Source organism: Triturus cristatus, chromosome 2_1 (genome assembly GCF_964204655.1).
Source record: "Triturus cristatus chromosome 2_1, aTriCri1.1, whole genome shotgun sequence".
Taxonomy (NCBI): Eukaryota; Metazoa; Chordata; class Amphibia; order Caudata; family Salamandridae; genus Triturus; species Triturus cristatus.
Window position 1 is genome coordinate 992168662 of NC_140581.1, and position 15664 is coordinate 992184325.

Sequence of the window (15664 nt, forward strand, 5' to 3'; positions counted from 1 at the left end):
GGTGATCATTCCTTCGGATTCCCATTGCAGTCGAAGTCACTGGAGAGGGCGAATACAATCATTGTATTCCATTTGCGATATATGGATGTAGCATTTTCGATCATCAAGTTGTCTCTTGGCTTCCCTATAGTATTGTTCCTTGTCCTGAATGACAATATTACCTCCTTCGTCGGAGGGCTTAAAAATTAAATTTTCATCCCTTTTTAGTTCTTGTAATGACTCCCATTCTTTTTTGGTGAGATTCTACTGTGGATGGTCAGGAGTTTTGTCACTCATCATCTTTTTTAAGTCGTTGATGATCGCTTCATTGAAAATGTCAAGTGCATAGTGTGGGGTTTTGGGTATAGTTCTAGATTTTGATTTAAGATTACTTTGTCCACCTACTTGGGTGATCTCCCTCTCTCTCACGTGATCCGTTGGAGTTACTTGAATGTTTTGTTCTTCAGCGATGTCGTCATCCCCTAGGGAGATTAAGTCTCCTAGAGTTGTCAGGTCATGTTCAGTGATCAGGTCAGAGTCTATTCCTGAATTCCCCAGGTTAGTAGTTCTCGTGCAGGGGTGAAGCAGATGGATTTTCTGTAGCTTCTATTTCCGGATATATTTAAAAAGATCGATTCTGATCTGTGTGTAATCTGGTTCCAAAGTTGGGCAGAAAGTTAGACCATATTGTAGAACAAGTGTATCATCTGGTGTCAAGGTTCTCTTGGATAAATTGATAACCGTCATGGTGTTCTGGTGGGTTACCATTTCCCTTTCTTTCCCCGACTGAGTGTTACTCTCTGGAAGGATTCCTCTCCTCCTTCGTTTTTGTCCCCCTTGCTTTACGTTTCTTCCTTGATATTGCTGAGGGGGGTGGGTTCTCGGTGCCGGTCTCTGGTTCGTCTCTCGCATCAGCTTGTACTCCCAAAAAAGCCCTATTTCGCTGGTACTTGGTACTTCCTCAGTTCCTGAGGTTTGTTCATTTTCGGAAGTTTCAACTTCTGACTCAAAAGTGTCTCTAGATGGGTGAGTCAGTCCCTCTTGCTGCCTCATCTTCTTCCTCGGGCATCATATTTGCGTGCGAATGTTAGTATTCTGCCAGATATACAGTCTTGTTCATCCCTTTGGAATTTAGTTTGTTTACGCTTCCTGATCACTGCCACATACTCCTTGAGTCTTTTTATCTTATGTTGTTTTAAGTCGTCACTCTGTTTTTTATCTTTCTCTTTACCAATCAATTCCTCCAGATTATGAATTTCAATGAGCAATCTCTCTCGATCGCTCCATGCATATTTGATTAAGATTCTCACCATCCCCTTTGCTGAGTTGGTGGTATACTCAGTCCAGTCCTTAAGTAGCTCCGGATCGGGGTTTTTGTAAGATGGAACAGTAAAGATTCTCAGTCCCCCCGGGGGATACGTTCTAAGTACTTTTGTAAGGAGGTTGCCTCCCACCATTTTCGTATCTCTTTTTCATGGGTTTTTTCCAATTTTTGATACAAGATTTTCAGGTTGCTATATGGAATATATATGCATATACATATAACACAAAATACCTGCAAACCACATTTAGTTCTGAAATTTAAATTTTGAAAAACTTTGAAACTTTAATAGAATTTCACAATGTTTTTTTTTTAAATACAAAATTTCACTGACCCCTGAACAAAATGAAAATCAGACTAAACAGCAAAAATCCAACACAACTTATGTACAATGTAAAGTGAGTTAGGCTTTATGATTAAAGTGCTTACAGGTGACTGTAAAATAGTAAGAAAATTGAAATTTAACACAGACACATCACCTTTCAACGTTTACCATGAGCTACAATAGCTGTAACATACAGTATTAAATATGAACAGAAGCTCTGTGCCCTACTTTGTTCTGCGGCAGACAGTGGCATTGTTGTTTATTCACATTAAGCCCATTGCAGATTGAGATCCGCATCCCACACACTAATCCAATATACAATGAACACTGTTTAAAGTTCTGAAACTACAGATGGAGTCAGTTAATGATAACAAACCACTACACCAACACTCTTTACCTTTGCTTGCAGATATCCCGAATCGAAGCAGCTTTTGCAATGGTCTTTTCCCACAGGATATCCTTCCCGACAGAGGTAGACGGTATATCTGACCTGGCCATGAACTTCTGGAGTTCAGGGTAGACCCGATCCTATCAAACATCAATGGAGAATGAAAAATAAAGATTGGACTGCATTCACAAAATCCATTCCTAAAGCACAATTTACTACTTGCGTAACGATATATCTGTAAGAGACATTAGTTAATGATAGATTCCTTACCTTAGAATATCCCCAGGCGTCAGACTAGCTCCGGAAAGTTTTGCTAGCAGTACCCCTGCGCGTCAGTAGGTGGCGTCGGGCGGCTCCGCGTCCATCGCTGGCGTCGTAAGCGCCGAAATGACGTCACGGAGACTACTTAAGCGCCACCCATGCGCGCTGTCAGTTCTGTACACGACTTTCCACGCCAGGAACGCAGAGCCATGCAAGAAACTGACCACTGGTGCGAAAAAACTAGGGCCCTGAAAGGGATGACCTTAACCCTAGAAATCAGTTCGCAGAACAGAGAGGATAGGTGGGACGGTAAGGAATCTATCACTAACTAATGTCTCTTACAGATATATCGTTACACAAGTAGTAACTTGTGCATCTGAAAGAGAAACGTTAGTGATAGATTCCTTACATTAAAATAGATACCCCAGCAATACTAACCCCGGTGGTGGGCCTGCAAACAGATTACACCAGAACGTCATGGAGAATAGAACAGCCAAAGAAGCCGTCTCTCCGGACCGGACTGTCAAGGCAGTAATGCTTGGTAAACGTCTGCATCGAAACCCACGTAGCTGCCTGACAAATGTCCTGCAAGGGGACGTCGCGTCCCAAGGCAGTAGTGGCTGCCGTCACCCTGGTAGAATGGGCACGCAGCCCCACAGGAGGCTCCTTCTTAGCCAACCAGTAACAGGCCTTGATGCAGAGAACGACTCACCGAGAGATGGTCCGCTTGTGCACAGCCCGACCTCTTTTGGCACCCACGTAGCCAACAAAGAGCTGGTCATCCACCCTGAACTGTCGTGTGCGCTGCAGGTAGAAAGAGAGCGCATGTTTTGGGTCCAGACGGTGGAGCCTCTCTTCCTCTTTCGAAGGATGCGGAGGCAGAAAGAAGGTAGGCAAAGTGATGGTCTGCCCGATGTGGAAGGTCGTGATAACCCTTTGGCAAAAAAGGAGGACGGGTCCTCAAAACCACCTTGTCCAGATGAACAGAAATGAAAGGAGGTTTGGAAGAAAGAGCCTGCAGCTCACTCACTCTTCTGGCAGAGGTGATAGCTATCAGGAAAGCCGTCTTGAGAGTGAGAAGATGCAAAGGACAGGTATGAAGGGGCTCGAAAGGAGCGCACATCAGATATGTCAAGACAAGGTTGAAGTCCCATTGAGGCATTATGAATGGCACGGGAGGAAACGTGTGCGTAATGCCTTTTAGGAAACGGTTAACAACCAGGGACTTAAAAAGAGAAGGCTGATCTGGAAGCCGTAAAAAGGCGGAGATGGCCGAAAGATAACCTTTGATAGTGCACAGAGCAGAGCCCTGCTGGGCCAAAAAAAAGAAGGAACAGAAGGACCTCGGAAAGAGGGGCAGAAAGGGGATCCACAGCCTTTGCTGTGCACCATGCTACAAATTTGTTCCACCTGCAGGCGTATACCGTTTTAGTGGAGGGATGCCTGGCTGCCAGAATGACATTACAGACTTCGGGAGGAAGATCAAAGGCTGTCAACTGTCACCGCTCAATCTCCACGCATGGAGGTGGAGGCTGGACAGGTTCGGGTGGAGGACCGTCCCCTGCTGCTGCGACAGAAGATCCTCGGGGGATCGATCGCCATGCTGAGTAGCTCGGGATACCAGTATCTTCGTGCCCAATCTGGAGCCACAAGGATGACTTGGGCCCGGTCGCGCCGAATCTTCTTCAGCGCTCTGGGCAGAAGTGGTATAGGCGGAAAGGCGTACAACAGACCGCAACTCCACTCGCGACAAAAAGCGTAGCCGAGCGAGTGCCGCCTTGGAAATTCCAACGCGCAGAACTGATGACATTGCGCGTTCTCTTCGGTGGCGAATAGATCTACCCAAGGCTCTCCCCACTGCAGAAAGAGACCCTGTGCCAGAGTTCAGACGCCATTCATGATCCATCAAGCACCGGCGGCTGAGTTCGTCTGCCCTGGCGTTCAAAGAACCTGCCAGGTGTTGAACCACCAAGGTAATGCCTTGATGTTCCAGCCATGTCCAGAGGCGCAGAGCCTCCTGACATAGGGTCCAGGACCCCACCCCGCCCTGTTTGTTGCAATACCACATGGCGGTGGTGTTGTCTGTGAACACCTGCACCACACTTTCCCGGACAGAGGGAAGGAATGCCTTCAGTGCAAGTCGGATCGCCCGAAGCTCCACCAGGTTGACATGGAGCCGGGACTCTGCCAGAGACCAGAGGCCTCTGATCTCTGCCTCTCCCAAGTGGCCTCCCCATCCCAGGAGGGACGCATCTGTCACCACTGTGTGCTCCGGTTGGGGAAGGGAGAGGAATCTGTCATTGACCCAATCGCGAATTGGGAGCCACCACTGCGATTGTCGTGCAGTGCCCTCCGAGATCTGGACATGATCGGACAGGTTGCCCTCATGCTGCGCCCACTGGAACTTCACGTCCCACTACAGAGCCCGCATATGCCATCTGGCATGTGGCACTAGCAGGATGCAGGAGGCCATCAGGCCCAGGAGCCAGAGGGTCATCCTGACAAACTCAGGATAGAGGCTGAAAGATCGGAATCATAGCCTGAATATCCCTGACTCGCTGCTCGGGAGGATAAACCCGAAACAACGTTGAATGCAGAACCGCTCCGATGAAGGGGAGCTTCTGAGAGGGACTCAGGTTCGACTTCGGCACGTTGATGGAGAACCCCAGCAAATGCAGGAGGTCGGCCGTAGTCTGAAGGTGGTTGACGACTGCCTGGGGCGAGCCCGCCTTCAGCAACCAGTCGTTGAGGTAAAGGAAGACTGACACCCCTGACCTACAAAGGTGAGCCGCGACCACCGCCATCACCTTCGTGAACACCCGAGGGGCGCTGGTAAGGCCGAAGGGGAGCACGGCAAACTGAATATGCTCTTGCCCTACCGTGAACCGCAGGTGACGCCGGTGGGCCGGGAATGTGAAAATATGCATCCTGCAAGTCAACGCTACCATCCAGTATCCAGGGTCGAGGGCAGCCAAGACCTGAGCTAGAGTCAGCAATTTGAACTTCTCCTTCCGGAGGAAGCGATTTATGTCCCTGAGGTCCAAGATGGGGCGCAAACCCCCCTTGTCCTTCTTGGGGACCAGAAAGTAGTGGGAATAACAACCACGTCCTAGTTCTGGCCCAGGAACGCACTTGATGGCCCCCTTGGCCAAGAGGGCTGTGACTTCCTGCTGGAGAAGTGCCAAGTGTTCCCCCGACATGCGGTGGTACCGAGGTGGCATGGCTGGAGGGGTGGACTGAAAGGGAAGGGAGTAACCCTTGCGGATGATCTGCAACACCCACTTGTCCGATGTGATAGTGTGCCAGTGGGGAAGGTGATGGCGGATCCTGCCACCAACTGGAGTGAGGTGCTCCACAAAGCACGGATTAGGAAGGTTTGGAGGTAGAAGCAGTGGGGGCGGAGGTGGACTGACCCCCACGCTGATTTCCAAAGCCGCCCCTGCGGAAGCCGCATCCGCGCTGAGGCTGGTTCTGCACAGGCTTGCTGAAGGAACATGCCTGGGTGCCTCTGCCTTGGCCACGAAAGAACCGAAAATCAGGAGTGGCTGGGCTGTTCGCAGAAAGACCTAAGGACTTGGCCGTGGCCCGCGAGTCCTTAAAACGCTCCAGTGCACTGTCGGCCTTATCGCCAAACAGGCAAGTGCCATCAAAGGGCATGTCCATTAGTGAGCTTTGGACATCTGGCGAGAACCGGGTAGATCTCAACTAGGCGTGGCGATGAAGCGCCACAGTCGTAGAAATCGCTCTACCCAGTGAGTCTGCGGTGTCCAAACCACACCGAATGGTGAACTTAGCCGCGTCCTTACCCTCGGCAATAGCTTGGGACAGCACAGCTTGGGCCTCTTCAGGAAACTGAGGCAACACCTGTGCAACTGCATCCCATACCGCGTGGGAATAGCGGCAATAGGCAGGTGGTGCTCACCGACCGCAGCCCCAAGCTGGCTGAAGAGAACAACCGCTAACCAAACTGCTCCAGCTTCTTAGAGTCCTTATCCGGCGGAGCCGAGGGAAAAGCATTCTGTGGCGTCGAGGCTTGGATGACCAGGCTCTCAGGCGTAGGATGAGTGGTCAGGAAAGCGGGGTCACCAGGTGCCGGGTGGTGACGCCTGGCGACATTCTTATCCACAGGGGTCCCTCTGGCTGGCCACCACCAAGTGCCCAGCAAGATGTCAGTGAGGGCGTCGTTAAATGGCAGCAGGGGCTCCGACGAAGTGGACGCCGTCTAGAGCACCTCAGTGAGGAGATTCGTTTTGAGGGCCACCGTAGGGAGATCAAGGTTGAGGACCTCAGCTGCCCGACGGAGCACCATCGTATAGGAGGGGCCCTCCTCCATGGTAGGCGGGGGAGACACAAACCCCAGGTCAGAGGAGATGTCGAGGTCACTGGCATCCTCCAAGTCATCCGCCCAGTCCTGCTCGGAGTCACACTGCCGGGCAAGAGGGTCCTCGGACCCCTCCCAGTCGTCCTTCACCTCCGTCGCAGGCGGAACAGGCCGCTGCGGCAGAGCAGGAGCCAGAGAAGGAACAAACTACGTCGGGAACGGCGCGGAAAACGGCGCCGGCCGGGGCCGAGCCGGCGCTGTGTCCCAATGCGGATCCCAGGTAGGAACAAAATGGTCCTGGAACCTGCGCAAGGGCGGAACAAATAGCACCCATTGCGGCACCAGAGGCGGAGCCGAGGGTGGCGCTGGGGCCGGAGCTGGCAGCACTGGACCTTGTGGCGCCGAAGCTGGATCCACCGGCGGCCCAACAGGATCCGAATATGGGACCGCGGGGCCCGAAGGCGCGCCGGCGGGAGCCCGAGGCCTAAAGAAGCGGTCCATGGTAGCAAGAAATTCTTGCACATGTGCGGGAGTCGCCGATGGACCCGGGTAAGGTGAGTAGGCCGCAGGACTCCCAGGCTCCAAAGGAGCCGCCGGCGCAGAACCCTTGTCCCCCTCGTCCGCATCCGGGGACCGACAGGGGGACATCGGAGAGCGAACACGCTTCTTCGACTTTGTGTCGTCTCTTACCCGAATCCGAGGGTGAAGACTTGGAGTCTGAGAAGTGACGACTTCGGCCCCGCGAGCGGTCCCTGAAACAGCCCCTGGACCGGGAACGGTGCTGGGACGGGTGCCGGACCTCCAGCAGCTTCCGGCTCCGCTCCTGCAAGGCCTTCGGGGCCATGGCTCGACAGTCCCGACAGGACCGGGAGTCGTAGTCGGTCTCCAGGCAGTAGAGGCAGACATCGTGGGGGTTCCCCACCGACATATTGCGACGGCAGGCCCCACAAGACTTAAATCCAGGCATCCCTACGTGCACCAAGGAAACCAAAATTGTACAGGAGACAAAAGTCTCAAAAAGGGTAGTCAAAAAGTGACTAAGGTTCGTCCTCTAACCGGATCTGCGCTTGTTGGAGCGGAAAAAGAAAGAACTAAGTAGTCTCTATGACGTCATCTCGGCGCTTACGACGCCAGCAACCGACACGTAGCCGCATGACGCCACCTACTGACGCGCAGGGGTACTGCTAGCAAAACTTTCCGGATCCAGTCTGACGCCTGGGGTTATTCTAAGGTAAGGAATTTATCACAAACGTGTCTCTTTCAGATGATTGTTTTAACGGATTCCGATAAAAAAACATTAGTTACATCTATACTTAGATAAATGTCAACTTTCATTTTGGTACCAGTAGAAAGGATTAGGATAAAGCTACTAGTCTTTATACATACATATGCCCCAATCACAACTGCTTGTGCTGTTTACTTATGGTACAACACAACTCTCTGCCCTTCCACAGTTCAAGTTACTTTTATGCTACAATGCGCTTCCCCCCATTACCAGTCATTGGATATTGAGCCATGCTTCTTTAAAAAATAAAAAATAAAAACAATTAAAATGATGCACAAAAGGATCCATACTTAAGAAATCCACATTTTCACTGGTGGCTTAAATACCTGCAAAATCTGTACATGACCCGAGATGGCAGACATGAAGTGGGCCAGTTAAGGGGCTGCTAAGCACTTAAGAGGTGGCGAAGGAGAATGGGTAGTGAGCGGAGATTATATAGTATAAGGAGAGGATGAATGGATTAGGAGCACTGGAATAACCACACCAGTTAGGTTTTTTGTATTCTTATTTCTACAGTCTACAATTCTACTATTTGCTTGAGGAGCTAGAACACAACTCCATGTTTACCTGAACATATTGTAAAGAACAGCACGGTCAATTTGAAAATCACCACTGTATGGGGTGCGGGTTATTTGGAAAGCTTCACTAGAGGCTGCCCTAATTGGAAAATGTTTCTGCCAGGGCACAGATGCTACGTTAGCCATGGTGCAACGACCATTAATTGCTCCTGAAGAGAAAGTCAACTGAATATCCTACTATATAATATGAACACCCTACCCTTTTCACAATATGCTGTCATGAAAGAGTGAGAGGAAATCAACAGGGTTGTTACAATCCTGCCTATTAGAAATGACAGACCAAAGAGGTGATATCACCAAATGCCCATTGGAGGACAAGAATAAATCACTTGATTTTGTGGAAGATAGATGAGCAATGGGAACAAGGGGCTATCTGGGGGCACTGTTTGGTGGGAGAACTCCCATTTCATGGCACATCACATGGACACAGCGACTGAATTCTGATGAATGGCAAAGCACAGGATGTGGTGGAATACATGATTACACTAGAAATGCCACTGTGAGTGGGAATCAGAGATGCTCAGTGAGCTGCAGAATTTTGAGGGCTTCTACAAATAGGACCTAAATGGCATCTCAAAACTGAGTGACATTTGGCGGCTGCAGGGACTTAAATCTTTCAGAGAACTAGCAGAGAAACCGGAACTGTTCGACTCACAGCAATAGATATCTCAAAATTAAACATACACTTCAAAAACACTCAATACACATGCAAGGAATTGAAGAGGAGTCCCTACTGGGATATAGAATAGCTCCCTGCTTTGCTGCACAAACATACAGTATCCCTTGTGCATAGAACTCTAGTTAACAACGGGCGAGGGGAAAATGGGAAAAAATATATGGCCACGGGGGACAATGAGTGGAGTGAGTCGTGTATGCACCTATGGGAGTGGCAATCAGGGCAGGCCTCAGAATGGTGCAACTCAATATCCATGTACATTAGGGATTGCGAGATGCACACCTTTGTACTCCTTAATGTACTCAATTTAAGCAATGTTCATTTTAAACTCTATTGCTCGCTTGCTCCGTGCCCGTCCAATTGCGCTGCAATGAAGAAATGAACACGAAGAGGCCCCCTTTGGACCTCATCAAGCTGCACAGCCTTGTATGAATCAAATAAATGGTTTTGGATGCGAGAAATGTTATTTGGGGTTAATGGAATGATGACTTGAAACTTGTTTTAATTGAGCAACAGTCGCAATGAAATTGTTTTCAGTGGCACTTCGTCATTTTGATTTGACTAAAGAATATGTTTAGTGGAACAGAATGAACATTAAATGAATTGATGGTTATGTATTTAAATGTTTGTGTTACAGATAACCCCAATGAAGGGTTCATCCCAAAATGCATTGGGTTTTTAATAAAATCATGATTTGTGGAAACAGGTAAATCTCCTGTCGTTGATGAACTATGATTAAACCTAAGAATGAGTGGAATGAATTGATGACAGAGAGTAGGAAAGAAAAAAAAGGAACAGAGTAAAAAAATGGAGAAAAAAAGTGGAATAATAGAATATATAGAAAATCAATTTATTTGATTCATACGAGGCTGTGCAGCTTGATGAGGTCCAAAGGGGGCCTCTTTGTGTTCATTTCGCAACTCATTATCCTCCATGAATCAGAGAAATTATTTTCAGAAGGCAGAAAGCCTGGAACAACCCACTCCTCCCCCAACCACTTAAATGTGTGATTCTAAGCTAAGGTGACACCAGTAGATATTTTAGTTTTTCAGAACTATTTCTACACCAAGTTAACCCTTGGTGAGATTTCTGAAGTGACATTTTTACAACTAATATAGCAAGGTGACCTCAGCAAATTCCACTACTTGGTAATCAGATATTGCTACAGTACAAAACATTTTAAAGACATTTCAAAATATGTTTTCTTAAAGATCTTCAGCTCAAACCAAAGGCCCAACTAAGCAGCCAGACATTAAACAGGAAGCTAAAAGTGTAATATCCTATCCATTAAAAAACACTTGTGAATGAAGTGTATTGGTTAGGTCAGAAGATACTCCATTGACCCAGATTACAGTTTAAAATATGATCTAAAACAAATTGGCTGAATTAGTCTTAGATTCTTCCTTACACCTTCAGTTTTTTTCTGACATCTGAATTGTAACAACTTGTAAATAACTATTCCAAAATTGTAAAAGAAACACACCTGAAAGATGAAGAAGATTATTAATTCAAAGGAAGCTGGATTGAACATAAAGTCCACACATCTGCAACGAATAAAACTAGGGAAATGACATTATTTTATAAACAAAACTGTAGGGGGGCGTGGCCGAGATGGCGGCGAGATAGGACGTATCTCGCTGCCTCTCCTGCCGACCGCCAAGCAAAGCACCGGCCTTCGGCCACCAACAGCCCCAGGAACATCGGGAGGAGGTGTCCCGCTGCAGCGCAATCTCCAGGAGCCCGGGAGGCATTGAGCCGACGACTGTAGGTGCTGTGATTTCGGCACAGAGCCCGGAGCTGCTGGGCTGCGCCGCTGATCCCTGGGCGACGTCCCGGAGCAGCAGACGGCAGCGACCCCCGGAGCGACCTGCGGAGCGAGCCCGGAGCACCCGCAGGGGTGGGGAGCAGGCTACAGTGAGCCGCACAGCCGACCCGGCGACCTATCAATGGATGCTCCACTGAGGGGTGAGGACTCAGGCCTTGGGGCGCGGTCCTGTAGCAGTGAGGTCCGACTGTAGACGCAGGCTGGGAGGCCCATCTGCCATCTTGGCTGGTAGCGAGGAGACGAGCCCGGCGTTGAGGGGAACAGGGGGTGCGGCCCTGATGACCGTGTCACCTTCAGCTCAGCGATATCGCAAGAAGGTGAGAAGGCGGCACTCGAGGCCCGACCGCACCGGAATAGCACGGAGAGAGGGCGGAGAGCCAGTCCGGGCCTAGCAACGGGCCCCCTGGGAGGCCGGTGTGCGGCGATCCATGCGCCTAGAGTGTATCTTTGCCCAGCGGCTCCAGAGCGCCGAGTGGAGGAGAAGCCCGCCATCAGGCGGGAGATGGCCGCAGGCCGGCATGCACTGGCATAGAGTCTGGGAGGAGGCCTGGATGCTCCTCAATATATGGGCACGCGCCGCAAAGAGCCAGCACACAGTCGGCACTGCAACAACTGGGCAACATTCCCGGGAGAGCACCCCTGGCATCGTCTCGTGTCTTGATATTACCTGGCATCATTGGTAAAGCGATCTGGCCTTGAGGGGGATAGCAGCTGAAGCCGGCAGAGCCCGAGCGTGGTTGCCATTAGAGGTGGTCACCGAGGGCGGGGCCCCGCACCCTACGGAAGCGGCCCGGGTGCGGCTTGTGGGTGCGCCGCACGGCCCCCCACTTGGCCCTGGTTCCGGCCCGATACTCCTGTGGACACTTGCTGGCAGCCCCTTCCCTGAGGCCGGACTGGCCATTGAGCCTGTAGGCTTGGTAACCACCGACGCGACAGGAGTTGAGCGGCGGCAATCCAGATCGCCACATCGCAGTCCACCCTCTGTGATACACCCAGAAAGAGACTCCATAACTCCCGGACTGGAGGAGCACCTGTGACACGGGTGGCCACGATAGGGAGGACCCGAGTGGAGGCTCTACTCGATATCCTTTGGCTGAGGAACGCCAGCAATACCTGGTGCCCGTAAGCACGAGGAAGGGAATACTGGTGGTCACTCAAGCCGGACGGGAGAGGTGCCCCCTCAACCTTGTTCTGTAGCGCACAGAGACCGCCACGACTCCGGCCGGGATTTCTGGCCTCTTAAGGTGGTAGCTAACCACAGGGCTGACGTGCAGATAGAGTGGACTGGTTGCGGCAGGTCGGATTCTCAGAAAGCCACACACGGAGTTTCCCCGCATTTGTAGCCCATCCCGGGGGTTCAACTTCTGGGTCTGGACTGGCCCTGAGGGAAGAAGGATAAAACACTCAAGGAACTGTTCGCACACCCCAGGATGGACTTTTGATGGACCCCCTACCATCGGGCGAATCTACCACATCGCAGATGGATGGCCCTATAGAAGAACCGGTGACTCTGGCCTTCCTTGAATCTCTATTCACGACGCTGCGTGAGGATCTCCAAACTGTCAAACGAGATCTCACATCTGAAATCAAGGACATTCGTAGAAATATGGACAACATTGGTGAGCGGGTTGTTGCTCTGGAGGACAAGGGCGATCACAGGGATACCAAACTGGCTGCCCTACAACAGGAGGTCATTCGTATACATGACCAGCAGGTAGATCTCCAAATTCACCTCGAAGACTTGGAGAACCGCTCCCGTCGACACAAAATCAGAATTAGAGGAGTGCGAACGAATGAGGAGGCTGGCGACATCTTCACCTACGTGAGAGAACTTTTTTATCACGTCTTGGGTAATCTACTCGACATGGACCTCAAAATAGACAGAGCACACAGGGTTCGATAAAGCCTCACCATCGGACATATTGGTATGTGTCCAAGATTTCCGTACAAAGGAGGAAACCCTTCGCAAAGCCAGATCCATGCACCCGATCACCTTCCGAGACCAGACCCCAGTTCTGTATCAGGACCTTGCTGCGCTCACCCTGCAGAAGCGCAAGATCTTTCGACCTATTACTGCACATCTGTGCCAGCGCAACATCTCATATTCCTGGGTACATCCGTTCCGAATTATCTTCCGATTAGATAGCAAACTCTATCAACTCCGCTTCCTCTCTGAAGCAAGCCAGCTGCTGGGAGTTGACATCCCGGAGGAAGACGATGGTGGCAGTAGCACAGGGGCCAGAGATACACAATCACATTGGCGGCAGCAAGGACGCCGACGCCGCACCAAACGACCTGATCCAGCAGAGATCACGAAGGGGCAGCAGGCATTGCTGGACCCCCTGCCTGAGGCACTGGCAAAGACGCAGACCTCGTGAGCACAGCATGGGCTGCACGTCCTTCCTTTCTTTTACATGGGGACTTGGGGGGGGCAGGGAGACAACTTTGGCCACACTATGGTCTCCTCAAAGATCCGTTGCCGATCGCCTCTGGATGACGGACTGAACTTTGAACTTCAAACTTTTTGTTGGCGTCAGTTACGTCAGTTTTTCATTGTTTTTTTGTTTTTTCTTCTTGTTCTTTGGGTCCCCCGTCCACTGCTCCCCGAACCCCATAGTCTTTCTGCTAGTATACTAGGCTCACTCTACACCTGCACAATGGCCAGAGCACTCGGATTTCATCCCAGACCCCCCAGCGTACACATGCCTAGACCTCTAGATTCCTCTAACTAATCTCAAGGTTCTCACGCTTAACGTGAGAGGGCTCAATAACCCCGTCAAACGTAGGGTGATCCTCTCGTATTTAGAGAGTACCAGAGCGGATATTTGTCTCCCACAGGAGACGCACCTGCTCTTGAAAGAAAGAATGAGAGGGGGTATACTACAGGGCGCGGCACTCGGCAAGCAATATGGGTCTCACAGAAACCAAATTAGCCACTTACTGGTATTACACTCCGGAGTGTATGCATCAAGCCAACAACCCCACGTATAGCGCAGCATGCTGGAGAAGGTGTGGGAAAACAGGAACGTTGGTTCACCTCCTGTGGGAATGTGAGTATTTACAACAGTACTGGTCTCATATTTTGGATGAAATTGACAAACATCTAAACACAGAACTCCCCAGATTTCCAGCCTACATCCTCTTGGGAGTCCTGTACCACCTTACATATCCCCTCAAGTCTAGAAGAGGGCGCCAGATAGCGATAGCGCTAGGTACGCCCACTCAAAACATATTACTTAACTGGAAGACACCTTGGATTACTACCCACACGGGTTGACTTCAGCGATTGTGGCACATACTGGGAATGGAGAAGATATCACTCACGTTGGCAGGGAAGGGCTCGACTTTTGGAGAGCTCTGGCAACCATTCTTAGCTCTCCTGGTCCAAGAATTCAGGGAACTTATGTGCCCCAGATACCACCGCCTCTTACGTCTTACATCGCTGGACGCTATTACTCAGCGGAATCCGCCACAACGCTGAACCCTTTACATCTAGACACGATTCCCAACACGCAGTGGACGGGGGGAGGGGCGGGGGCGGATATTGGGGGGGGGGGAATTATTATTTTTACTGTTATTCCTCTTGTTTTTACATCTTCAGTTAGTGCTTTGTGCTAAATGTTCTCTCCTGGGTTCTGCGTAGCCCAAATATTGAAGTCTTCGCATGTCACATTGCTGCACTGGCTGTTGACTCAATAAAAAGATTTAAACCATAAATAAAACTGTAGATTAAAATACTGTTTGAGTAAAGAGATAGGGAAGGAGGTGAATTATTGCAAGACTACTAGTGAACTGAAGAGGAAAAAAGTAATCCTTGAAATATTTATCTTCTTAATGACACCTCATCACCAGTTATTCACTCCTTTGCTCAAGAAATACTCAAGGAAATAACGTATGCATTGTAGGTCGCTACAACGTTTTGTCATAAGGAATATGACAAAATGTTAAACGTATAAAATCTATGGGAATAAGGAATGGAAGAGATACAACAATGTTAGGAGAGCCTCAAAACACACTTGGAATAAGTGGATACTTGGAAGTTGTCAATTCGACTGCATGAGATTACACTTTCTAATTGTGCCTCGCACCATCCATTCTCCAGAAATGCCTATTTTCGACTTGATAATCCAACAACTGAAAAATCTACCCATGCTACATTAGAGGGCATTTTAATTTCTAATTATGCACCAATTGACCTTGCAGTGGACGTTGAGGTGGAATCAACAGGAAGCAGACAAAGGAGGTTGGATACAATGCACTTGAGAAGTAGAGATCTAGTCTAATCAATATCAATCAATCAAGTAGTACTTGTATAAGTGTGGCTTATCACCTAGAGGTCTAGTCTAATCAATATCAATCAATCAAGTAGTACTTGTATAAATGCGGCTTATCACCCTAAAGGGGATCCAAGCGCTTTGCTGCAGCTATCAGTCGGAGAGCCAGGTCTTGAGGACCCTCCTGAAGAGGGTCAGCGAGGGTGCAGAGGTGAAGGGTGAGGGGAAAGGCGTTCCAGGCTTTGGCGGGCAGGTGGGAAAGAATCATCCTTCGAAGCCAGTGAATGTGGTACCTGTGCAAGGGTGAGGTGTGCGGAGCGGAGATTCCTGGTCAGTCAGTGGAAGTGCAGGTGGTAGTTCATGTATGCAGTTCCTTGGTCGTGAAGGGCTTTGTAGGCATGGGTCAGAAGCTTCAACCGGCATCTCCTATG

General features: G+C 49.8%; 1 protein-coding gene across 2 annotated transcripts in view; it reads right to left on the minus strand.

Annotated features, from left to right (window-relative positions):
* The window catches only part of FOCAD (focadhesin), a 1730079-nt gene that overhangs the window by 1293956 nt on the left and 420459 nt on the right, over positions 1 to 15664 (minus strand). For both annotated transcript variants that reach the window (XM_085634390.1, XM_085634400.1), the window contains exon 16: positions 2023 to 2153. In XM_085634390.1, coding sequence (XP_085490516.1) covers positions 2023 to 2153 — 131 coding nt within the window. The remainder of the gene's footprint in view (positions 1 to 2022; positions 2154 to 15664) is intronic.